This window comes from Emydura macquarii, unplaced genomic scaffold (assembly GCF_026122565.2).
Source record: "Emydura macquarii macquarii isolate MOO-44397 ecotype Brisbane River unplaced genomic scaffold, CSIRO-AGI_Emac_v2 contig_431, whole genome shotgun sequence".
Classification (NCBI taxonomy): Eukaryota; Metazoa; Chordata; order Testudines; family Chelidae; genus Emydura; species Emydura macquarii.
In genome coordinates this window covers 15,026,571-15,051,013 of record NW_027130568.1, presented here as the reverse complement: position 1 = coordinate 15,051,013, position 24,443 = coordinate 15,026,571, and the positions used below count along the sequence as shown (strand labels likewise).

General features: G+C 41.0%; 1 protein-coding gene across 2 annotated transcripts in view; it reads right to left on the bottom strand.

Annotated features, from left to right (window-relative positions):
- The window catches only part of MBOAT1 (membrane bound O-acyltransferase domain containing 1), a 75,528-nt gene that overhangs the window by 35,677 nt on the left and 15,408 nt on the right, over positions 1–24,443 (bottom strand). For both annotated transcript variants that reach the window (XM_067537590.1, XM_067537589.1), the window contains exons 2-4: positions 12,367–12,512; positions 11,563–11,640; positions 6,521–6,616 (exon numbers count right to left, since the gene is read on the bottom strand). In XM_067537590.1, coding sequence (XP_067393691.1) covers positions 6,521–6,616; positions 11,563–11,640; positions 12,367–12,512 — 320 coding nt within the window. The remainder of the gene's footprint in view (positions 1–6,520; positions 6,617–11,562; positions 11,641–12,366; positions 12,513–24,443) is intronic.

The following is a 24,443-nucleotide window of genomic DNA, read 5'->3' as shown; positions in this document are numbered from 1 at the left end:
ACCAGCCAAGCCAGAAAGATTAACAAACCTACAGTAGGAGTGCTATGAGATGTTTAATTGTCAAATGCAGTCAGAATTTTATTTTAGGTCTCATCCAAAAGATGGCACCTCAATCAGTATAGCAGACACTATGCTAGATGTGTCAATTTGGAATAAATAATACCTCAGCATAAAATACCATCACCATTGTTGCAGCTTATCTGGTTTTAAACTCTTTGGAGAGGGGATTGTGCCTATCAAACATTTTTAGGCAGAATAATAATAATAAAACCACCACCTAGTTCTTTTAAGGAGCTTTTCATCAGTAATTCTCAAAGTGATTTATAAAGGAGGCACGTATAATTGTTTCTTTTATACAAATGAGGAAACTGAGGCACAGAAGTGCTGTGGCTTGCCCAAAGTCACCCAGTAGGCCAGTGGCAAAACAGAGAATAGAATCCAGGTCTCCTGAGTCCCAGTCTAGTGTTCTATCCCACTAGGAAACACTACCTTCCCGTGTTACTGTAATTACAGTAATAATAATCATGAAGGTTATATGTGACTGCAAAAATATATAATTACTTTAACCAGCTCTATTTATTATGGGTATATATGGAATTAATGATACAGAAGAAGTTTGGACTTAATGAGGAATAGTACAAGACAACATTGCTAGGTTTTATTGTAAATCAGTATTAACAAAATACAAGTGTTACAGAAGACAAGTTTCCAGCCCCATTACAAAGTGCTTCTTTTTGCTACAAAATGCAATCTCTTGACAGTTTCATAAACCACTACTATATAAATTATGGATGATAATAGTTATTGCTATTACCAGATTTTGACTGGTATACAGAACTTTGATACATTTCTCAATACACAAACATTTTTGGAAAGGAAAAAACCTACAGAGAAGTACATGACTACTCTAAACAAAGCTTTTTGTTTGTTTAAAGTGTTTCACCAGATTTAACAAGATGTAATGAAAGAGCAAATGTTGGAGTTCTTCAGCTCAGTCCCTATATCTTTCAACCCAATGTGTCCCTGCAGTAGAGAAAAAGTTATTTTTCCAGTGACATCTTTGGCTAAAATAATAAGTAAATGTTACTTTTCTCCATTAATTTCCCAAGAAATTCTGGAACATACTGTTTCAGTCTGTGTTACTAGTTACATTACAAATTACCGTAAGTATTCAAAAATCTCCCAATTCAAAATCAGACGTGATGGTTAAGATTAACTGTTTGCCTTTTGACTGCCTCATTGTAAAAATCAAAGTGATTTTTAAACACTCAATGTGCTGAAAAAAAGTGTCGAAGGTATGGCAGAATCCCAATGATCTGAATCGCTCAAAAGATTACATTCACAAAATCAGGTTTCAATAGACCAGGGAGTCATGATGGTATTTCAATACATTGAGAGGTTTGGATACGGTAGATTCAGATAACTGGGATTCAATTGTATTTGAAACCTTAAGTGTATATAAATATCATTGTAATAATTTTACACGCAAAGAATATGCTTTATCCTCATTCTCAAACATCCACATCAGGCGGCAAGCACAGTTATCTGCAGTTAATGTAAATGTTATCTGAGTCAAAGCAAGTCAAAACCAGAAAAAATAAAAATTTGAAAAAATAGATCATTTCTTTAAAAGTGATATCTGTTTTTAGGTAATATGTGGCAGTGTCTGGTGCGTTTCCAAAGAACACATTTAAGTGTGTGTGTGGGGCGAGAAGGGGAATATCTGAATTTTTTTAACCAAAAAGCAAACATGCAAGAACTACTGCCAACTACATCCTAGCAAGTTATTTTCAGGTATCAGCAAATTTCATTAAAATACCACACATAAAATGTAAAATAAACCCTGAGTTGGGATCTAATCATGCTAAAGGAATTATCTAGATTTTGCTGTCATCAAAAGATCCCGAAAACTGACTCCATCTAATAGACTGTCATTATTTGATTCTTTCATTTTCAGGAGAGCTCTACTGGCCTGAAATACTTCATATTAAATTTTATTCCATGAAGTTCTCAACTCTGAAAAGTTCGTACCTTCATACCATCCTCCCACCTAAAATAGTTCTCTGTTTTAAAGCTGAAATGCTGAGTCAGGAGATGCTGGTACACTGAGATGTCAAACCTAGTAATAAAATAGACAATACAGCAGAGATCAGCAATCTCCGCCTTCTGACACATAAAGAGCTCTTTCGATATGTCCTGGAAGATCAGCTTTGTAATTAAATGTCAGCCTCCATGATATGTGATTTGTATATGTAAAAGCACTGCCAACTTTCAGGATTTTAATTGAAGGTCTTATAATATTTGATGTTTTTCTTAAAAGCCCACCTCCCAGAATCAGGTGATGACATGAGAACCTTAGCTTTTGTTGTTTGTTTAAATAAGTTCCTAGCCTTTCTGGTTGTAGAGAAAAACTTGAAAACGTGAATTCTCAGAGCTCCAAAAACAGCGCCAAACAAAAAGAACCCAAAACTTATTTTTAAAATTTCATGATTACTAAGCCAGACTTGTGATTTCTGAACACTCAGGACTGTGAATACTGAAGGAATAAATTGCTATGTTTTTTAGCTTTCAGGTAAACATCTAATTACAAATGGCACAAAAATGTTGACTGAAGTAGTATGTCGACCATGGTGTCCATGTCATACAAGGTCAAATGATTCTGACATGTAAGTAGTAAACATGTGACTCAGCTTGAGAAGGCTGCAGAGGTGTGCACAAAAAGAGACATTAATAAAATCCACTACATACCCACAAGCCAAGGTCAGAGCCTACTATTTTATTCAAAATGTTGACAGAATGCAGAGACAGTTTAATGAAAGGGAAAGGAGGAAATAGATAGACTTTAAAGAAAACCACAATGTTCTATGGGAATAAACCCTACAGATCATATTTACATTTATAGAGGAAACCTAAAGCAAGACATGTGAAATAAAGCCATTTATTCCCAAAACCCAGATCATTTGAGCTCTGTTAACTATGACAAAAGAGTTCCTAATGTTTTGCAACTGCAAACTAAAGGATTCTACCCCACAATGCCTAATCTTTGAATATTATTCAAAATAAAACATATCAACACTATGACTAAAACCAGACCAGAGACACAGAAACTTAATTTCCCCATGCTGTGATTCTTTTCCTTTCTAATATTTTTGATAGTTGTGAATTTATTTCCTTGGTCTGGAAATCAGTGTGGAAAACCTCACATGATCAAGGACTCTCATGAGAGTACCCAGATTGTCTAGGTTTTTTATTATTGTACTAGAAACCCCATATCAGCCTCTCTTGCTGTATTTTGTTATTTCTGTTTTCAATAGAAACCTGGAAGTGCTGAAACACAGAGATACACAAAATTCAATTTTTTACACCTCAAATCAGTTTCCAGTTCGTTTCATGTTTAGGTAAAAGTTCAAGTCACCTCCTAATTTAAAATCAGAACCACTGACTTCCCCCATCCCCAATTCTAAACAGTATGTTCACTTGGTGGCATCTATGAAATAACTATTCTTTGCAGCTGAAAGTTTTCATTCAGAAAAATGTTTCTTTCTGGGGTAATTGCATTGGATATGGAGCTTTTCAACTCTGATTCACTAGTTTGAATTCGAGCACATTTGTAGTTACCATGCCATGGTTCTTTATCAGCTTATGTGTAATCAGTAAGTGGTCTCAGTCCAGTTCCAGGTGGACAAATGCTAAGCAGAGCGGTCAAGCAATGAATGAGCATGGAGAGAGTGCTATCTTCACACTACAGAACAGAGGCTTATTGGCAGAACTTTGTCTTGTGCTGCTACTACCCGTGTTGTAGCTGGTTATGGATACACAGAGGACTTCAGTGCCCAAAGCTGTCCTCGCATCACTTACAATGGCAACAAAAGAATTTCCTTAATATATTTTCAAGGAAAACAAATGTTTCCATCTAACTCTTGGGAGTGCTTAATGCTTCTATACTTTGTTCTGCAATGGTGTAACGGCAAAAGAATACATCCATTGTCAAATGTATTTCTTTGTATAACTTGGCTATTGTACCACTGTTGCTAACTTTGGGGATTGAGATCACCAGGAGGAAAGGAAATACAGCAAAGCATTAAGCATCAGAAGATAAATCAATGCCCTCAGTGACTCTCATTGCTAAAAATCTGCTTATCAAGCTTTTATGGATTTTACATTTGATTATGTTAATTTTCATAGTGGTTTGCTAGAAATGTTGCTTTTTTCCCCTCTGGAGTAAAATTATTGCTGATATTCTAACCTTAACAGCTCAGGAGAATCAAGTCCTCTAATTATCTCCAGCAGAAATATGGAACATACAGTAAAAAAAAAAAAAAAGAAAGATTTTGCTTATTAGTCATCCAAAAGACCCTGGTATACACATGGAAAACAACACCTTTACAGGTGAAAAGGTGATTCAGTCTCCAAGCCAATTCAATCATTTGCCTCTCTGTCGAGACTGTTAATAAGGATGCTAATCAGTGCCAATTTTTATGGTGATTTTCATGCTGTGAATTTCTTCCACTAGGAATAGCGCAGAGGCCCCTACATTTCACATAAGCCATGTGTGTCACCCAGAGGCCTTCACTGAATATTCTTTAAATGGTAGTGTTTTTTGCTCACAACCAACTGGTTGAACTCAAACCCATAACCAAAAAGTGACAGGCACCACGGCCCCAATCCAACAAAGGATTTAAGCATATGCACAATTTAATGCACATGAGTAGTCCCATTGACTTCAATTGTAATACTGTTCAGGTGCACAAAGTTAGGCACATGTTTGCGGGGTTTGCTGGATTGGGACCCATACCCATTACAAGCTCCTAAGATATTATGTTCCTTTGATTTTGCTTTTTAAACTAATTCATTTCTGGTAACAACTATAATATTACTACACTGACCATCTACGTATGATATAAAAGAGTATGATGTATTATTAATAATACCATTATCATAAAGTATTAAAAATACCAAAAATCAACTCACCAGCATAATCCTCTTAGCATAAAGAAGAAGAAAAAATATGTAATTGGGATAAGAAAGTTTAAATAACTAAATAATCCTAAAAACAGTTTATAAATGCCAAAGAAAAGCAACCAGAAAAGCACTTATAATAAAATATGCATGTTTCACTCTTTCAAAAATTGGATAAAACAGCTTTGCTGGTAGCTGGCCTTTCAAATCTGGAAGAAACAACTAGCTGGATGCTCTCTCCCTTTCAGCAGGAGAGGGGCAGATGGCGCCTTTCACACTGTTTTCCCAGTTTGGCAAGAGAGGGCTTCGGGGTAATCCAAAGAGCGTCTCCCCCAAAGCAGAATCATAATAAGGAAAGGGAAGGCTTCCCCACTCACCAGGACTGACAAGACTGGTCTACCCAGGAAAGGAATAAGGAGAGCAACGGTCTACCCCACCCAACCAGACAAATTTAAGGAATGAGTAGGACCAACCTAACTCACTGCTTCATTGGACACTGAGGGACTGGCAGATTGTCCAATTCTTCTCTTTAATGACATAATCTAGGGACTCCCTCCTCCACCACCACCACCACCACTAGAGTAACTGGGAACTTCTCATCCCCATTCAAGGTGGAGGAGCAGATAACCAGACCCTCCCTCTCTGGCAAGCTGCTGTTGTGCAAGAATACACATAGGTGCACATAGCTGGCTAATGGAAACACTGAGTCAACACTAACTCCATACATTATTTCTTTTGAAAATCAAAAAAAGTATTTCTTGCAGGTTTAAGTAAACAAGATTGCAAGGCCACCCTTTGGAGCATTCTTTTAACTGTACTAAATTATGGTCTTAAAATAATTTAATAGTATATTACATTGTTAGCCAATACATGGCTGGTAGGCAGTGTTAATATAACTATTGGGAAGTTATGTTAACTGAATGATTATATTCTCCCCACAATTTTGTCCACCCATGTCAAGCATCCCATAAGACCCTGAATTAGCTGAAGCAAGCTTTGGCTTCAGTAGATAAGAAAACGGTCAGGATCAGGACATACATATTAATAGGTAGGGAGCTATTCTCGCAAGCTAATACTAAAAATGTCCCAAAGGAAAAGGACAAGATATATGAATGTTCTACCCTAGCACAAACCTAAGAGGTGCTTCACCCCCTTGATACCTGGAATGCATGTGTTCAGAACAAAACAATAAGAGGTAATTCATGGTACCAGCAAAACAAGGCAGAAAGCTGATTGGTTAAATCTAGTTTTAGATTTATGTACACAGTACCTTTTACTTGTCAACAGGTATGGTATAAAAGGATGGCTTTAGGGGTGTAACTTTGGGAAGCACATCTTCTGTGTAAAGTGAATGTAACAACGCTGAATAAGGAGGCTTCCCAGATATTGGTTTCATATTGAATCTTTTTCCTATACTATATTATTATTGGCTTAACTAATATTACTCAGGTTTATTGATGTATTTGGCCTCTTGAATATATTTCATAATGCACCAAAAGTGTGATCAAGCAATTGACTATACAGTTTATCAACAGACATAGTATATGAGCTGGATACTCACCCAGAGAAATCTGTAGTGAGAATACCATAATGAAATATGTATATTCGGCTAACGTGACACAATGTGAGGTATCCCATGGCTACCACAAAAGAGTACCTAAATAAAAAAAGATACAAACAGATCTTACAAAACAGAACAATTACCAACCCAAGCAGAGTCAAGCCTTTACATCCAGCTCACACTGGCAAAACAAAAAACAAGGATAAATTTTTACATATCAAGATGATAACCAAAATAGAGACTCAAAATTACTAATCACTTTGTATGTGTCAAATGTTATCTGGCTTCAAACATTTGAATTCTAAGACAGGATTTTCCATTCTCTTTTCTGTTCTGTCTGCATGCGCACACGCACACCAGAAATACTTGAGAATTTCATACTGCAAGTCTGGGGAAAATAGGGAGAGAGAGAAGATAATTATGTTTTAAGAGTACACAGTAGCTATACATTGTTTTCAATGACACTGGGAAGACCATTTCTTTTGCCTTTAAACGCTCGAGGATGCTGCAAAGTTTGTCACTCAGGAAGTATTCCTTACTGAGGACTTGAAAAATCCACACTCTGGTTCATCAAGGGCACATATAAAATGAGGGTAGGCAGGGAAGTAGCACCCTGTATTCTGACATTCTAATGGTTTAAGGAGCACAGTGTCGCAGATCCTTGTTGCAACACAAGGAGGTGATCCTCAAAAGCTGGTACTTCCTCTCTCCCTCCTCACGGTCCCCTGTGCATAACAGAACAGGAAAGAGGATGCCGACAGAGGTAGGTTGCCAGTGAGCGTCTGGAGACAGAGAAGAACAGGAAGACCACCAAAAGAACCAAGACTAAGCTGCCCAGAAGAGAGCAGCAGATCACCAGAAAGCTGCAACACCAAACTGAGACGAGGACAGCAGATGATCCTAAGAGCCCATCCAGAACTCAGGCCAACATCACATCGGCAAAACCATCCAACTGGAGACCAGGTAGGACCATAGAGCCCAAGCAGTAGGGGGCAGGCAGGAACCTAATAACTGGGAAATCAAGGCCTTCAGACCCAAACAGCAGTGGCAGAAATTGGCCAGCGGAAGACCAGGCAGGGACTGACAAGTGTGAGGCTGGAGTCACCAGCCTAAACCAGAATGGGGAACAGAAGATCAAAAAAAAAAAAATAGCTGGCCAGCAGGAGGGGTATGGGCCAGACCTTTGTGTCACAGGGTAGGATGGCCCTTTAAGAGAGATTTAGGCCCACCAGTGACTAATTAGTTACTACCATGTTTCAGGCCAGGTATCATGCCTGCAGGGTTGGCTGGCTCTCAGATAAAAGGCCAGCAAGTAGCTTGGTTAGGGAGGGTGACCTGCAGGTAGTAGGAAGGCTCCGTAGGAGACCCAGTGTCAGGGTGAAGGTCCTGGAAGGTGATTCTCCATACCCCTTGCAAAACCTGGCTGGAGAGACCCGCTTTATGAGGAGGGCAAGAAATTTTTTGTGGAAGAGGTTTTAGGAGGAGCTAGGCAACAGGACCTGATTCATCTGTTTTGAGTATTGATTTTTAAAATAAATAAACAAACACATCCATGAAGAAAGAGGGTTTTGACCCACTACCAGCAGTGACTCACTACAGCCCTCCTGGTTCAAGCCACTAGCAGAAGACAGAACACTAGCTACACCAAGGGTAGGCAACCTAGCCGGAAACTGGACTAACGGGGACTGGCAAGGGTGCAGATTAGATTCATTCATTCAGACTTTCTTTATTTCCCTGACTCCACTTTTAACCTCACTCTATGCAAAATCTCTCCCCTGAGAAACTACCCTTTTTTAATATTCCTATTATTAATATTCTTGGACATGACTGTTTGAACAGGGCATGGCCCAGGGACCCAGTGAATTCAAACAGAATGAATAGGCACCCTCCTTAAGCCAGCTGATATTGGCCACATTTCTCAAGCCCTGTTTTAATGCATAACGTTTACCATTTAAGCTACTTTTCATGTTGCCTCGATTAATTTGAACAGGCTCTGTTTGAGCCACAAAACTATCGCTAATCATGGGGAATGGCCCTCTTCCAACCTCCCCAACACTGCTACGATTTTCAGCATGTTCCATCACAATTTCAAATCAATGCAATTCAAAGTATGACTCACCATTGTGCTCTAACAACCAACAACATTATGTAAACTGGCTTTGTGTGTGTTACAACATATGCTATTTTTTCCATCATGACTAATTGGCTAAACAGTAAAAGTGAGAGGAAAATCCTTTAACTTGAATTTATGTCCATGTCTCCTCATTCTCCTATACAGGCATGAATAAATACTGGATTTCTAGCTGTAGACTTAGTTTCTACAACTTGGTCCACGGATCCAGAACAATGAATTGCTCCTGCCTTTCCCCAAGAGATAGGCAACAGTACCGATCAAGAAAGAAACTAAGCATATTTTAGCACTTTTTCTCTCTGGTCTCTTTTCTCACAGCCAGAGCAGTGCTAGTTATCAACTACATCAGGATTTCTGGGTTCTCGTTCTGGCTCTGCCTGTGCTATGGGGCCTCCTTGGGAAACGTATTTAGAATCAAATTGTCAAAGTGGACTCTAGTTATGCCACTCTCCCATATCCTCTCCATGAAAAATCTGTCTTTAGTACTGCCGGTGTTCACTACTGCCTGCCCCTGCCTGTTTGGAACAGTGTGGGTTCCTAGGCTAGATGCATCTTTGCACCTTTTCCCATTCTACCAAGTGCTGGTTGTTACCTGTGGGGTACTTCATCGAAGAGCCAACGTGTACAAATGCAAGTCATGTACCTCTAGTAACGGTTAGTACTTTGCATGCCACATATTTAATTTTTAGTGTAAGATATTTGCCACGGTAAGATATTTGTAAACAAATCCTACTTTTAAAAAAAAGTATGCACTAGACTGGACACTAGACTCATTGGAGAGAAATCATTTGAAGAACTGACAAAACGGAAAGGGAGAGGATTGATGCACACATAACTATCACAGACCCTCAAAGAGCCACTACCTAAGGAGAAGCCAACACAGGGATTCTGTCTTCAGGTACAACTGCAGTGAGCATGGGCATATGGCCAAGCCAATGAAGATGAGTTCAGAAATTTGCACAAAGAGTAGGGCAAGAGGCTATACGTTACAAACCAAAACCAGCCCTAACAGAAGCATTAATCCAATGGTCTAAGCAATGCCCAGGTCAACCCAAAACAAAAAAGTGGAATAACTCATAGGCTATGTCTAGACTAGAAAGGCAAGTTGACCTACACTAGGTCAATTTATAGCCACCACAATAATCACTGTGGTGGTGCATGTCCACACTACCCTCCTTGGGTCAGCGGTGTCTCCCCTCACCAGGAGTGTTTCCACTGACCTAAGAGTGGCAATGTGGGGAGCTGAGAGCCCGGTCTCTCAGCACCACTGGCAACTCCCTACCGGGAGCCCAGCTTCACCACAGGCTCTCAGGCTCCCGATGGGCTGCCCGCCCCCTCTGCTCCCCATTCTCCATTAGGAGCAGGGGGAAGCTGCCCGGAGTTTCTCACCTCACCATTCCCTGCCAGGAGCGGAGGGGAAGCCGCCCTGGCTTCTTGCCCCCTGGGGAGCAGGAACCAGCTGCCTCAGCTCTCACCCCGTCCCCCCTCCTTGCCTGCTCCCAGCTGGGAGCCAGGAAGCCTGGTCAATTTTATGGCTCTGGGAGCTTTGAAATTAACAAGGCTGCCTGGCTCCCAGCTGGGAGTGGGGGGGGGGCAGGTTTCTCATCCCCGTTCCCAGTTGGGGAGTGGGGAGCAGCTGGGCTCTAGCTGCCCAGCTTTCTTTTCAATCAGCCAACAGTCAATGTAAGTAACAGAGTGTTTACACAGACACTGTCATCCTAACTACACCAACATAAGCGTTATGCCTCTCTTGGAGGTGGAGTTATTATGTCGGTGTAGTAGGGCACTTACATCGTCAGGAGGAAGGCTGTAGGGCAGACGCTGATATAATTATGTTGATGTAAGCTGCCTTACGTCAACCTAAGTGTGCAGTGTAGACCAGCCCTCAGACTGTCAGCTGGGAATGTTCCTCTGAATTACTATACAGAAACCAATTTTCCAGGTGATATTACTACCTTTATTTCTTCAACTAAGAGCTCAAAATAACAGCAGGTGAAAAGCAATCCCATATGCAGAAAAAGAAATGCTCATCATGCTGAACAGTAACCAAGAACTATCACTTGAAGAATGCTGAAACAATACATTATCTGTGATTCTGTTTTGCAAAATATTGTGAAGAAGACTACTCTACAGCCCTCCAAATCTCTTCTACTGATGCTTCCTATCTTAGGAAAGAAACAGCTATGGGTTTGTCAATTCTGATCAAGGTACCTTCTGCCCACTAAGGTTCGGTGAGACACTAAACATACACCTGGCTAAGGTGGTTTCAGAAACTTTAGGTACCTTTCTTTTTGACCCTAGCATAAAGAATAAATAAAATCTGACCATCTATAACTTTTACTTTTCGGATGATGACGCTTTAATGCTCTCCTGTCATCAAAGCAATGGCATTTCCTGTATTTGAAATTCTATGAGGCTCAGTGTCCAGTAACAAAACACTGACTCGTTCCACAAAACACAGATTTTGAACTGCCTGTGATCTTATTCTGACTGCCTAACTCAGGGGTAAGTGGAATGTGCAGAAAGGCCAAACAGCAATGGGGGGAAATTAAAAACAGGATTTTAAAATCCATACTCCAGGAAACAATACTGAAGAGAATGTGGCTTGATATTATCTTCAATAACACCTTAAAGACAAGAGTTCTCCATGTAAATTGCTGAAACTGCAGGAGGCTAAACTGGGCAAAGTACCAAACATCCTCCCCCTCTTCAGTGGGCTGATGTGCTACACTAAACTAAATATCCACACATTTAGATAACACAGTGGATATTGTAGTTAAATCCATAAAACTGCTGCAACTAACTGGAGGCTGGGAGAACAGAGAAATAAGGTACCAAAATGAACTTCTGTGCTGCTGCCAATCTCTGGATGGAAGGGGGTAATTAAATTGTTGCAGCAACTTAACTTTACCTGTGGATGTTGGGAATACTCGCCATGTTCATGATGCCATAGCTCAGCATCACCAATACAAATATATGGATCGAGTACCTTGAAAACAAAGATATAAATATTTAGACAGACTCAGAGTGAGACTGCAGGGCTGACAGAAAAAATAAACACTCTTTTTTGCCATGTAAGCAAACTAAATTTGAAATAGAAACAGTAAACATGGAACCTCCTTCCCCTCCACAATGCAGTTTTTAAAGAGAACAGAACAGCCCTGCAAATAAGAATCCCATCAACCAATTTGGGTCTAAAATGTTCTTCTTTAAAAAATAATCACATTGAATACTCAACAATGGATGCATCTCCTCTAATGAAGATATATTTTTATGTCCTCACAGGTGATAGTGTCTCTGATGCCTGTAGTAAACTTGCCATAGATAAATAAAACATACGCCGGCAGGAGAGACAAGGTGGGAGAGGTATTATCTTTTATTGGACCAACTTCTGTTGGTGAAAGAGAAACTTTTGAGCTGTACAGAGCTCTTCCTCAGCTCGTCTCTTTCGCCAAATAAAGTTGGTCCAATAAAAGATATTAGCTCACCCATCTTGTCTCTCTAATGTCCTGGGACTGACAAGGCTACAATAACACTGCAAACATATACAGTATCTACAAGTTTGTTCTGGGACAGTGGGGCAGTTTGGTGGTGGTGATTTTACAGGACTTCAACATAGGAGTTATCTCAGGACTGAACACAAATAATCTAGGGAAACTGACATGAAATAAAACTGCTAGCTGAATCTTTGTTTATCTGAAAATTAAATACTCACCAGCCAAAGCAGAAAACAGCAAAGTATATGCCAAAGACAGTGGCAAATGCATGACGAACAACGGAACTGGCATTGCTGGGGCTCAAATAAATGCGAAACCAAAAAGCAGCCCCCAAGGCAAACAGCTGACAGGCTACAAAATTAACCTTAGGAAAAAAGAAAACAAAAATGACATTTGGAACATAACCTGGGCCATAGGCTTCATTGTTGGGGATCACTCAGCTTTCTTTTGTGACTCTGGAAAAAGCTACAGAGAATTTCTCACCTATGACAACAATCCAGGGTAGATCCAGGCAGAAAAAAAGAGTAAAGGGGATGACCTTGTTTCATGGGCAAATCTCCTAGTAAAGTCCCTTTGAAATGAGAGCTTTGCTTGACTAAGGACAAAAGGATCAAACCCTATAGAGTGTGGGTCAACTAGTATTCCCATCCAGGAGTAACAGCAGCTCCTGCATGGCTGTTTCTTACCCTTCCACACAGATGGGCAAGGGGTGGGAAGTGGGTAGAATTTTGGTTCTGCCCATCGCCCCCTATAATAATCAGCCTCATTGAGGCCTCTCCTGCCCATGCATGCCCAAGCAACACAGGCTGGAAACAGTCTGGCCTGTAATAAGGAGCTCTGCTAATAAGAACAGAAACTAGCCAGGGTAATGGGAACAGTCAATCTCAAGAGCGAGGCCTGTGTGTGCAGGAGACATGGCCCACAAGTGGAATTCACTTTCAGAAGAGATCAGAATAGCCACGAATCTCAGTGAATTCGAAGCAACACACAAAACCTGCTTCTTCCACTGCCTTTCCCCTCAATAGCCCCACAAAAATTATAGAGTTAAAACAAATAAAGTTATTTTGTTCTTTCTAATAAATTTGTAAGATGCTCAGATACCTCAGTGATGGGCAGGATATAGGAACCTAGACAGGTAACTTTAGATTTACTTTATTTTGCTGCAGTCCTTTCCTTGAACAGTCACCTTGAGCTCTTTGGCAACACACTAAACTGTAAATCCAGACCAAGTCAGCATATCTAATCGGGAAATCCTTTGAACTAAGGCTGCCTCATTGCTGCTGGATCTGACTTATTTTCCACATAAAAGTCATTTATTAAGCAAACAGTTCAGGGCTGTGGTCTCATAGAGTATGCCTACACTGCAATGTATGCACACAGTTAATAGAACTTGAGTTAGCAGACCCTGGACTTTTTAACCTAGGACCTGAGTGTCTACACTCATTTGTAATCCCAGGTTAGGAATCATTGGAGCCCAGGTTGGGTTTCAGGGTTCAACACGGTCTACACTGCCTTGTGCAGGCCTGAGTCCATCCACCCATATCCCAGACTCCCTAGCATCTCCCAAAACATGTCCACACTGCATCACGAACAAAGGGCTAGAATCGGAAAACTTGATTGTCCAGAGAACAAAGAAAGTAGCCTGTGTGGTTGTGAAATACTTTTGGCAGATTCCCAGACTATGAGTCCAGTGGGGCTGCATCTATGCTGCAAACCAATAAGGTTTGAACCCTGGGTACTGGCCTCCATGGGGTCCTTTGACTCTGGGTCCAAGCCCTGGGCTAGTACTATGTGTGTACACACAGGAGGAGGAGTTGACTTGAGCCTCAGTTTGAACCCTGGGCTTTCACTGCAGTATAGACATACCCTTAAGGTCTTTGGCATGGCAGATCATAGTCACACTCAGCATGGTCCTATTATAGTGAATGCCTTCGGTACGTATTGGTTGGTTAAATTGTTAAACAAAATTATTTATTTCAGTATTGATTGAATGCATACTGCTGCGGTGCTAAAGTTTTAGACTGCAAATTCTTTGGGGGTAGGGCCAGTCTCTCTTTGTGTTTTGTGCAACCTAGTAATATAGTCAGCATGTAATAAACAAGACAAGACATCATATGTCTATGACCCAGGAGTAAGAGAAGCCTTCTCCCATCATGACAATACTTTAATCCTCATCTGAATAAGGGAATTACTCCTCCCCTCTGTATCAAGCATTAAAAGCAGACGTAAAGCGCATCTCAGAGGAAGCCATTTGCAGTGCACAACAAGATGACTTTATAGGTCTTATAAAACCCAGGAACTATTATACAAATTCGTGAGCTGGCACATTATTTATTAACATACTGTTTACATCTAGAGCCCTCTTGGAACACCAGCCTCACAGTCAGGCTTAGCACAGTGGAGGCGGGAGGGATGTCCAACGGGATCTGGAAGTGGAAGAGGACATTTACCTTACAAGTCTGCAAAGTGGCAGTAGAGTCACTCCATGGCCACTGGTGCAGCCCAAAAGCTCGGGTCGTGCCCTACGTACGTGGGACCACATCATCAGTGGATCTGCCTACTTGCCAATTTATTTGCCCACCAAACCTTCCTCTATCCTTCTCTTTTGGGGCTGTGTGATGCAATCTGGTGTATAAGAGATCATTTATAATATTATTTAATATCAATACTGCAAGAGTACAATCATTTGTATGAGATATGCCAGACAAGTGCTGATGAAAAGATTATAATTAGCTAAAATTGATAAGCACATGTATATATGTATCAACGTTATAAGTTTTAACTAGGTATGATACACTGGTATTTCATCTTGTGCTGTGTTTCTAGGTGACATCCCAGACAGGATGTCACCTGCTTAATTAAACCTGTTTAATGGCCCATCGAGGGAACTCAAAAGGTACTATGAATCCAGTGAAAGAATCCAGGGGCTACACCGTATGGGTCACTAGGACATGTAAGAACATGCCCAGGGGACTCTGGGGCTTTTCCATGCCATGTGCTATGTTTGGGGCAAGCCACATGGCGAAGGGACATAAAAGGCAGCTGCACCATCCCCACCTGGTCTTCAGTCCTGCTTCTTATCTCTGGATCAATTCATCTGCAACTGAAGCTATGAAAGAAAGGACTGAAACCCATCCAGGTACTGGACATACAGCAGAGGGACTGTACAAGCCTGCAAATTCCACAATTCTTCTGAGAATCTGATATATATGGACTTTTATGTCATTTGTATGTATCTGATTGCTTGGACTATTTAACATCTCTCATAGTTTGTTTATTTCCTTTTATAATAAACCTTTAGATTAGTAACTAAAGGATTGGCTGGCTGCATTGTATTTGGGGTAAGATCCAAACTTATATTGATCTGGTAATGTTGCTGATCCTTTGGGTTCAGAAGAACGTTTTTGTAAAGAGAATAGAGTTTGAAATAACTTATCTCTTTACTGGACCTAGTTGCTGACTGGAAGCCAGAGACTGAAATGCAGTAAAGGGGGCTGTGTAATTTTGTTGTTTTAGCTTCTTGATAACCAGTGTGGGAAATCAGAAGCACTGTTTGTAACTGGTTGGGGAATGTAGCTGCAGTGTTAGCCACCAATTTGGGAGAATCTGCTCTCCTTTTTGCAGCCTGCCCTGACCTTGGCATTTTTAGGTGGGCTACCCCAGGCACAGACGGGTCACAGGTTGTACATAGCTAAGCCTTGATGGAGTGCAGCTTCATGGCAGGCTGGAATGCAGAGCCACTGTGCAGGCTCCTCAAATCCCAACCCACCACAGCCAGAGAGGGAGAGGATATGGACTTGGACCTGGGTATTTATTTAAAGGACAAATAACAACAACCCCTTTTGTGGAGCTTTAGTCATGGAAAACTCACCAGCAAAGGGCAAAAACTTTTACCTACTCACTATTTCACTGACAACTCAAACCAAGGTCGTGATTGTACCTTAGACCTTCAGAGTCACAGTTCCCTCCCTGTGCTGCTTTTGGGGCAGTACAGCTACATGTTGACCTTTACACCGAGCTAAAAGTAAATGCAAACTCTAGCCCTAACTCTCATTCTATTTTCTATGCTTAAATGCAATTTCTTTATATGATGCTCCAGTGCCGTAGATCTAATTTATATGGAGAGTGATACTCTTGGAATTCTAATTTTCACTTAACCCTCTTGCCCTGAATTAAATTAACAGTAGCCTGCAGCATCATGGTTACATTAACATGGCATATCTAATTTAGAGAGCTAACAATTTAAAAATAATTTACAGTATTTGAAAAGGAAGTTTAGAGTGAAGGAGTTAAAGAAGCACAAACTGAAATAGCAGCACCCCTGAAAGATATTTTGAAAGTAAATGACTAGCACTACTCGAAAGGGAATGAGAAAGCAGTAAAAATGGCCTGGTTTGCATGATCAAACACCTGTTTTCTAACCGTTTCACAGAAGCAAAAGGATGTGGTTTACATTGCTAAGAGACTGACAGAGCACACTCACCTCTACCCTAGTCATCTCCTCACCTGCTATGGCTCATGCTCTCATACAGACTTTCAACAGTCTTTCTTCCACATTCCCATCTAAATGATATAGCTACTCCAGCCAGAATGTGCTGTGTTGTTGTTTACTGCCAATGTGCATAATTATCTAAAATCTGTTCCTTCCAGGTTTTCTGTCAACAAAGAAACCACTGTGCATAACTTAATGCCTGTACCGCTTTCTTCTTCTGCATCTTGGGCAATATGCAATGTGATACCTTAAATATATGCATGGCTTTTCACCCCTCTCTAACTATCCCCTGATAAAACACAACACTAAGCATTGTTTGCAGTTTTATTAGAGAAAACACACCTATGCAATGTATATGTATATTTAATACCTACATGGGTATGCACAATGTGGTGTGGTATAAAGGTTTTATCAGCATGAGTTTTGGAGTGGGCACGTTACTCATGAATGGTGAGCCAAGAACGACTAATGTAGATCATCTTAAATTACTACTGATAAACCAGTCTATCACTACTCCACAACCTGTATTCTATATGTGTTACAGAAAAACAGGAATTAACGTTTTAGACAGTCAGATTATTTCGGGCTTTTATTGGGACTAGTTTTTGTATCCATCTGTCTATAAACCTAGCTGCCTGAGGCCCTGAGCTCAGCACCTGTGAATCCTTGATTTCAGTGGGGCTCCATGCTGGCACAGGGGTTTGCCCACACAGAGCACGTTGCAGGATCAGGGCTTTAGTTCCCATGAGACTGATTTTCAGAGGTGCTGAACACCCATAGCGCCCGCTGACTGCCAGCAGGAGTTACAGGTGCTCAACACTTCTACAAATCACTACTCATGAGTTCAACTGTGCAGGACTCAAAAAATCTCTAAAAAAATATCCGTAAGTCTTTCCTAAACTTAAAGTCTTTTATCACAGGATCTTCTAGGGCTTGAGGCAAATGCTGGACACCATTAGAAAGCTGGAAATCTTTTCCCCAATGGTATAAAGTTCCAATTTCTAACCATGCAGTGTTAGTTTAAAGCTGCAGCTTTTTATTGTCTAGAAAAGTTGGTTTTCATGCCAGACTGAATCTTGTCCATTGTCTACATCAGGGAAACTAATTCTGAAGGAGGAGAGAATTCTACATCGAAGGAGAAGCAGCCAACGGTGCACAATAAATCAACATATAGCTATCACCTGCACATGTGTATTTTATTTACACACACACACACACACACACACACACACAGGCTAGAATACAATAAACATACTGCAGTCTATTATGCAGATTCCTTCGGGCTCTTTTGCAACCATATATATCTGAGGTAGTTAAGTAAGGTTGCTATGAGGACAACCATTCCTCCTAATTTTCAAAACTAAACACATGCCTATGCTTTAAAGTAACTTTATCTTATATAATTTGTGTGGGGTCAGTGCTGGATAACAAAGGAAGGTAGGTTCATTCTTCCTCCCTGACCCCGAAGTCAGTAAACACTATCCAAGCTGTGGGAATTGCCACTCTGGCACAAGAGCAAAAAACCACCCTCCCTTTGGTTCATACCATTTCTGTTGTTGGTGTTGCTAACAGCAGAGTGGAAATAATTAATTAGGGGTTTCTGAATGTTGAGGTACGTGAATGATAGAAAAATAATTCTTAAAACTGATCCCTTCCATTTCAAACCTATCATTATTTGTATATTACATAACCCATCTTTTAACTGCTCATGCCCATTCAATGTTGCCTTCGGATCTTTTCATTTCAAACTTCTTCTGCCTTGGCAACAGGAAAGAAATGCCTCTGCTTTGTACAAAGCCAATTTTGAATGAATAAGATACAATAAATGAGCCATCAGAGCACACAGTACACCGCCAAGGCTAACCTTGGAAAGATACCACCTTCCCCTCAGTTTTCATTATTCAACTTGTCTCTTGGTCCATCAATCAGCCCGTGAAGGCAGCAATGAAATGCAGCAGCAAGTCATTCTGCCACTGAGAAAAAAAGTCTGGGCAATTCCCACCATGGAGTTAATCAAGAAATGGTACTGAGTAGCCTGCTATTGACAGTTCCTCAGTCAGAGAAAAGTAGCTGCCTCAGGACCGGAGAAGCAGGTAGATGACAGACCAAGGGAATCCTCACTGTATAACATAAATAGCGAAGAAAGGAATTAAATTTCATGTTTTTTCCTATATTCATTCTATTTTCCCCCCATGAACAATTGCTTACTAATTGCATACGTCACAAGGCCTGAAATCCAAACTGCACCTAAAAAGCTACTAACCAAATCCAACCAAGCGACCAACAGCCCACTGTCTCGGGACTCTGTGAATGACAATCAGTAGTAGTATGTTTTTGGATAATGTGATCCTCCTGTACGTACAATACTGTAGGTAGGTCCTCATTACAAACAGAGGTAACCTTTAAAGGGCCCAGTCATCCTCACTTTATTTTTATTAGGAGGGTACACTGATCTGGCAGATGTGGATGGTCTTGTGGAAGGGGAAGAAGTGATCACTTCCAGGCATCTACCCCCTACCCAGGTTTTGGAGCCCCTATTTGGGTGCCTCCGGGAACAGAGAGGGCATCTGACATGAAAGGGCCGCTCTCCACCTTATCATTCCCACAGAAATTCCCAAAGATAAAGCTTGACCCTCTTTTGCACTACCCTGTATGTGTTTCTGCTACATTCAACACCCACAGCAGGATGCTTTTAGGGTAGGCAGCCAGTGGGCAGAGCGCCAAAAGCAGGGTACGAGACAGCAACGTTCAGAGACCCTAGCTTCAGACAGGTGCACTAAGATCTCAACAGATCTCAGGACACTGGAGGATGTAGCAACCGAACCTGCTGCCTCTCCTACCAACAGACAAACCCAGCTCGCCCAATGGAATGACGACGTTGAAACAACGCAAGTGCGAATCCAAAGTTTCCTATTCTCTGCACAGTTTTTTCCTAAGGGGATAAACTGGCACCTTGACCAGAATAGTTGGTGATTCATCACATTCCTACAGAAGGAAAGCGACAGAGAGGTAGCACAGCTCCAGAGAGAGGTAAATAGTGTGTTGTCATCTCTCTTGAAAATGATCATCAAACCATAGAAAAACCTATAAAGGAGAAGAGGAAAAATACTCTCTCTTGCTAGGAAGTTCTTGGAATATTTATAGTCAGGACACAGATAGTTTAGAGCTGGTAATTCCCTGGCTTCACCCTTCTAATAAATCACTGGAAAGAGTCCTAGTCATTGCTTCACCCAGTCATAGTGAGTTACTCATCTCTTACTTCAAAAAGAATTTCTTTCCATTGATCCTGCACTCCTAGCATGTGTAAATCTCCCACAAATCTAGCCAAGTCTTGCTTTTCCTTTATTTTCCCCCTTTTACTTGCCGAAGAAGGACCGACTAGATTAAGAAACCACATGGATAAATACTCCATTTCGGGACAGAGCAGGATCTGTAATGACACAGATCCCATGGACAAAACAGACAGGCAGCATACAGAGCATGTCTGGAGAGAATCTGCACTTCAGTGATCTCTGGCTGCCAAAACAGTCCCAGCTAAACAGCAGCAATTAGCATTCAGGCCTGAATCTGCTCCAAACAGACTCCTGATTACAGGAATGCCAAGGTGGCAGAAAGCCACTTTCACTTCTTGTCATAAGATCCTGTGCGGAGCCATGTTCAGCCAGATCTGAAGATCAGGCTCTAAATCTGTTTTACTTACTAAGCAGGTACAGCATGGTCAGCAGCAGAGCTGCCAGTACACCTTAAACCTCAGGACAAGCAAGTAATCCATGCTCCAAGATATGTTAATGCTTGATCCCGCCTACAAGGGAGCTATTTAGTCCCAGTTATGATGTTGATCCCTGTTAACTGGAATGAGCACAGTATCTAGTAAGTAATTTCACATAGGCCACCAAACAGATGTTCAGTGTTTCGGAAAGCATTAAGGATCAGTGACGGTGAATAAGACTAAAGGTTGGAGGGGTGCATTCTTAACTCAAACGCCAGGCAGCAGTGTTTGGTTAACATTTTAACAAGGGACCCCCATAAACGCTTTCCCCATTAGCCAGAGATGTACATTTTGCAGAGGAAAGGCAAGGGATTTGGAAGTGTAATCATTTGTTTTCTCCATTAAAAAAAAAATGCTTTCTTATATAAATAACCAAGGACTCCATTTGGCACACAAATATAATTAAGAGCACTTTGCTGGAAATGTTTATACTCTGATGCTGAAAATTAAACACAGTACTTTGATAGCATCATACAATGTCCAAATTGTGGTATTTGAAATGGGATGGGTGTGCACATGTATGTAGGGTTAGTATTAGGGGTGAGTGATGGGATATACCCACAAGGAATTTCTTGAATATACCTGACACTTACTGGAACCTGCGCATTCCATAGGCAAAATATTCTGATAATGCAGGCCTTTTTGTTACATGACAAACATGGAGTTGGAGAAGCAGAATAAACAAAATTGACAGTATTTTGGCCTGTAATGCTGTTTTCATGAGAAAATTCTGGTAGTTTCCAGGTATCTTACAGGGTCAATAATCTTTGTTATTTAGACTCTAAAACTGAAACAGATGTTCTTTCTGGATTACCTTTAAGAAGCCATTAAAGGAATAATCACTAGCAGGATATGTGATATAGCTGTGGAATAGATTAAATTCTTAGTCAATGGAAATTTAAAAAGAAAAAATATTAAATGAAAAGTAGTCTTGGAAAGCCTAATCTAATTTAATTCTAGGCTCGAAATCATGCAAGCCCATATACTTACCTTTAATGGCGGATTGCTCCATGGCTCTATTTTGCTGTCAACAACTCTTACATAGAACTGTAACTATTCTGTATACTGCAGAGATGTTTAAGTAGGGCTTAGTTATGAGCAATGATGTTCTGCCAGAACTCAGTTCTCTCAATGGGTAATACCAATAACTTACTGTGATAGAATTCCTTTGTACTTGAGATAGCCAGGAGTACCTTATAAAACTTCAGGAATTCAGGGGTTTCTAATCAAGACACCTTAAGACATTAGCTATGAAGCACATTAGTTATCCTGACTGTAATAATATCAATGTTTTATACTGATAATAGAAACTTTCATCATGAAAAGTGCTTTACAGATAATAAATCAGTCCACATGTTTCTCAAATGCTGCCACTTCTTGTGTTAGAATGTGGTAGATGTTTAAGAGCAATAATACAAGCCAATCCACAACATAGGACAGGAAGTGAAGAATACTTAATGAAACTGAAGGAAAAACGTAAGTGAAATATAATTATCCAAACTGGAAGTACACCAGGAAAAACAGGACTAAACACCTTTAACTTTTGCAAAAAGTACCATAGGATTGTTAATGATTCCAAAGTGGCACAGATCTTGATTTCATAAATCATCTCAGAGATGGCATCTCTTGCCTCCCTAAACATGGTGCTAGGACACTGGTTCAGTGCTGAATCGTAGAGAAGTGTGCCACCTTCACCAACACCACTTTCTGCATTAACCTGGCTTTTCTCGGTGGGTCTCCTTTGAAGTACTGAACAGACTTACTTATCCTGCTTACATTGTGATGTGTAAATTGACGTGAAATGGCTTTGGAATTGTGAAAAGGAAAAAAAGACTACTCAGAGAGACCTTCCTACTTAGAAATGGCTCAAAGACTGTGGCAGCCTTGTTTTCCCAGAAAAAGAGAAGCTTTAATTTCACCCTCTTGTTCCTCACTTCCCCACCTTGCTAATTTAAAATTCATAAGTACCCACACACCTAGCAACGCAAAGCAATAAAGCACTTATTATACAATATTTCATTTTACAAACACTAATTTAGCTAGGTCATGAAAGCCCTTTCATCACTAGAAATGCATTTGAGTGGCATCAATGGAATTACAATGCCTGCTGAGATAGCTTTTCTTCAAATAACACAAAGTACCAAATTTGATTTTTAACCCAATTTTCCATGTTGCATTACAGAAATCAAAATTTGAGCCAAAGATTTAGAAAAAGAATATCATACTAAATCAGCATACTGCAGAGAGGCCTTTTTATTTATGCACTTGCTCACCAGTAGAGCCTGCCCCATGCCTCCTGATTAGCAGGAATTAAAAATTTTATTGAAGATAATGTTTTAAAAATGGTCAGGTATAGAGTTTAAACAGAATAGTTTCTGGACATCCAGGCATAACGTACAGATTATCAGTGGGTACAGAGTTTGGTTGGGAGTCAGGGAGTACAATGAAAGGATAATCTGTGGTATCCTGGATGGGGGGGGGGTAATAGGTTTGACAGTTAATAATACAAGCGATCAATAATTCAGGAACATCACTTATTGCAGGGGTTACATGGGATGCAGTTAATGGGGAGTAGGTATGTCCATAATAGTGCATTGTCCCTCATTGAGTCAGTTATGTGGTGAAGATAGTCCTTTAGTCTATAAGTTCCTCGCGGTGGTGCTCTGGCTTACTCGTCCCCGTACTGTCTGTGACCGGTGATGTGCTCGATGTAAATGTGTCTCGATCACCAGATGGCATCAGACACCATGAGGCACCGCATCAGCCGGGCGTAGCGCCGACCGCCACCTCAGGCCCGCAGCACACACTCATTACGGGGATCCCAAGCGCCCAGCGCTCCGACGATCAGGGCATGGGTCTGAACCTCGTAGCCCTTTGCTCTCAGGGTGTCAGCCGGGAGGCGTATTTCTCCTTACGGGCTCGGGCTGCGTGAAAGGCCAGGGTCCTGTTTTTGAATGGGACCGTGACGTCCACCATGATACTACAACCAGGAAGCAATCAGAAGAAACTCTGGGAGGTTTATTTTGTAGAATTTCCTGTAAACAATCCCTTTAAAGTAGCGGGGCACAGAGCTTGTGTGGTGACAGGGCCTCCCAGTTATGGGGATCCTCTGGATTCAGAAGCAAGAGACTTCTACATTGCTAGCTGCCCATGGGCAGTGGTCTGGTGCCGCCCCTCAAGGCAGCCTGGGTAGCAAGTAGCTCAGTAGCAATGCAGAGGAGACTTGTTCCAAACTGTAACTCCTAACTGGTGAAAATCTAGGGGCTCTGCAACAGACAGTAACATGAAGAGAAGTCAACCCTGCTTTGCCCCATCCTGAGCCTTCCCCAAAATCCCAGAGCCCCAGCGAATACCATGTGGAGAAACAATGCCACCTTGTCCTTTTCCATGTGGTCAGAGGCAGACTCAGGCACACAGCTAATGCTCTGACCCTTAGATTCCACAGGTGCTGGCTTGTTATAAAATTAAACAGATTTACCTGGACAGTTCCTATAAAAGTTTGACTACCTGGCTAATTACCATGCCCAATTGGTCTCTTCACACCTGATAACTGTCTCCAACAAAGCAAGGGGCTTTTACGGTCATAGGCATCCTCAAAGCGTTTACTTAACTCTGTTCATCCACCACCGCCACAGAAGCCATAGCAACTTGGCTATTTTTCAGTAAGGAAAAAGAATCAGGCATCCAAGCACTGGCCAGATACCTGACAGAACCGGTCCAAGGTAAGGACTTGTCACAAAAGAGACAAACTTTTCACAAGCTCCTTTAACTCCTAGAGCCTAGAACTCCTGCCAGCCACACAGGTTCTTGGGAGGACTTACCTAAACCTACAGCCTTCAGAGAATTACCTTACAGTTTCTATCTTCTCAAAATTCTTTTGTAATAGCTATAAGTAACAACGCACTAGAGTGGTAATGCAAAAAGAGAGCTGCAATGTTTGTTCAGTATTAAGCGTTTGTTTTAGACAGCAGGTTGCAGTACAGCAAGTCCAATACTTCCTTGTAATATTAGACTATGCCGCTCAAACAAGGATA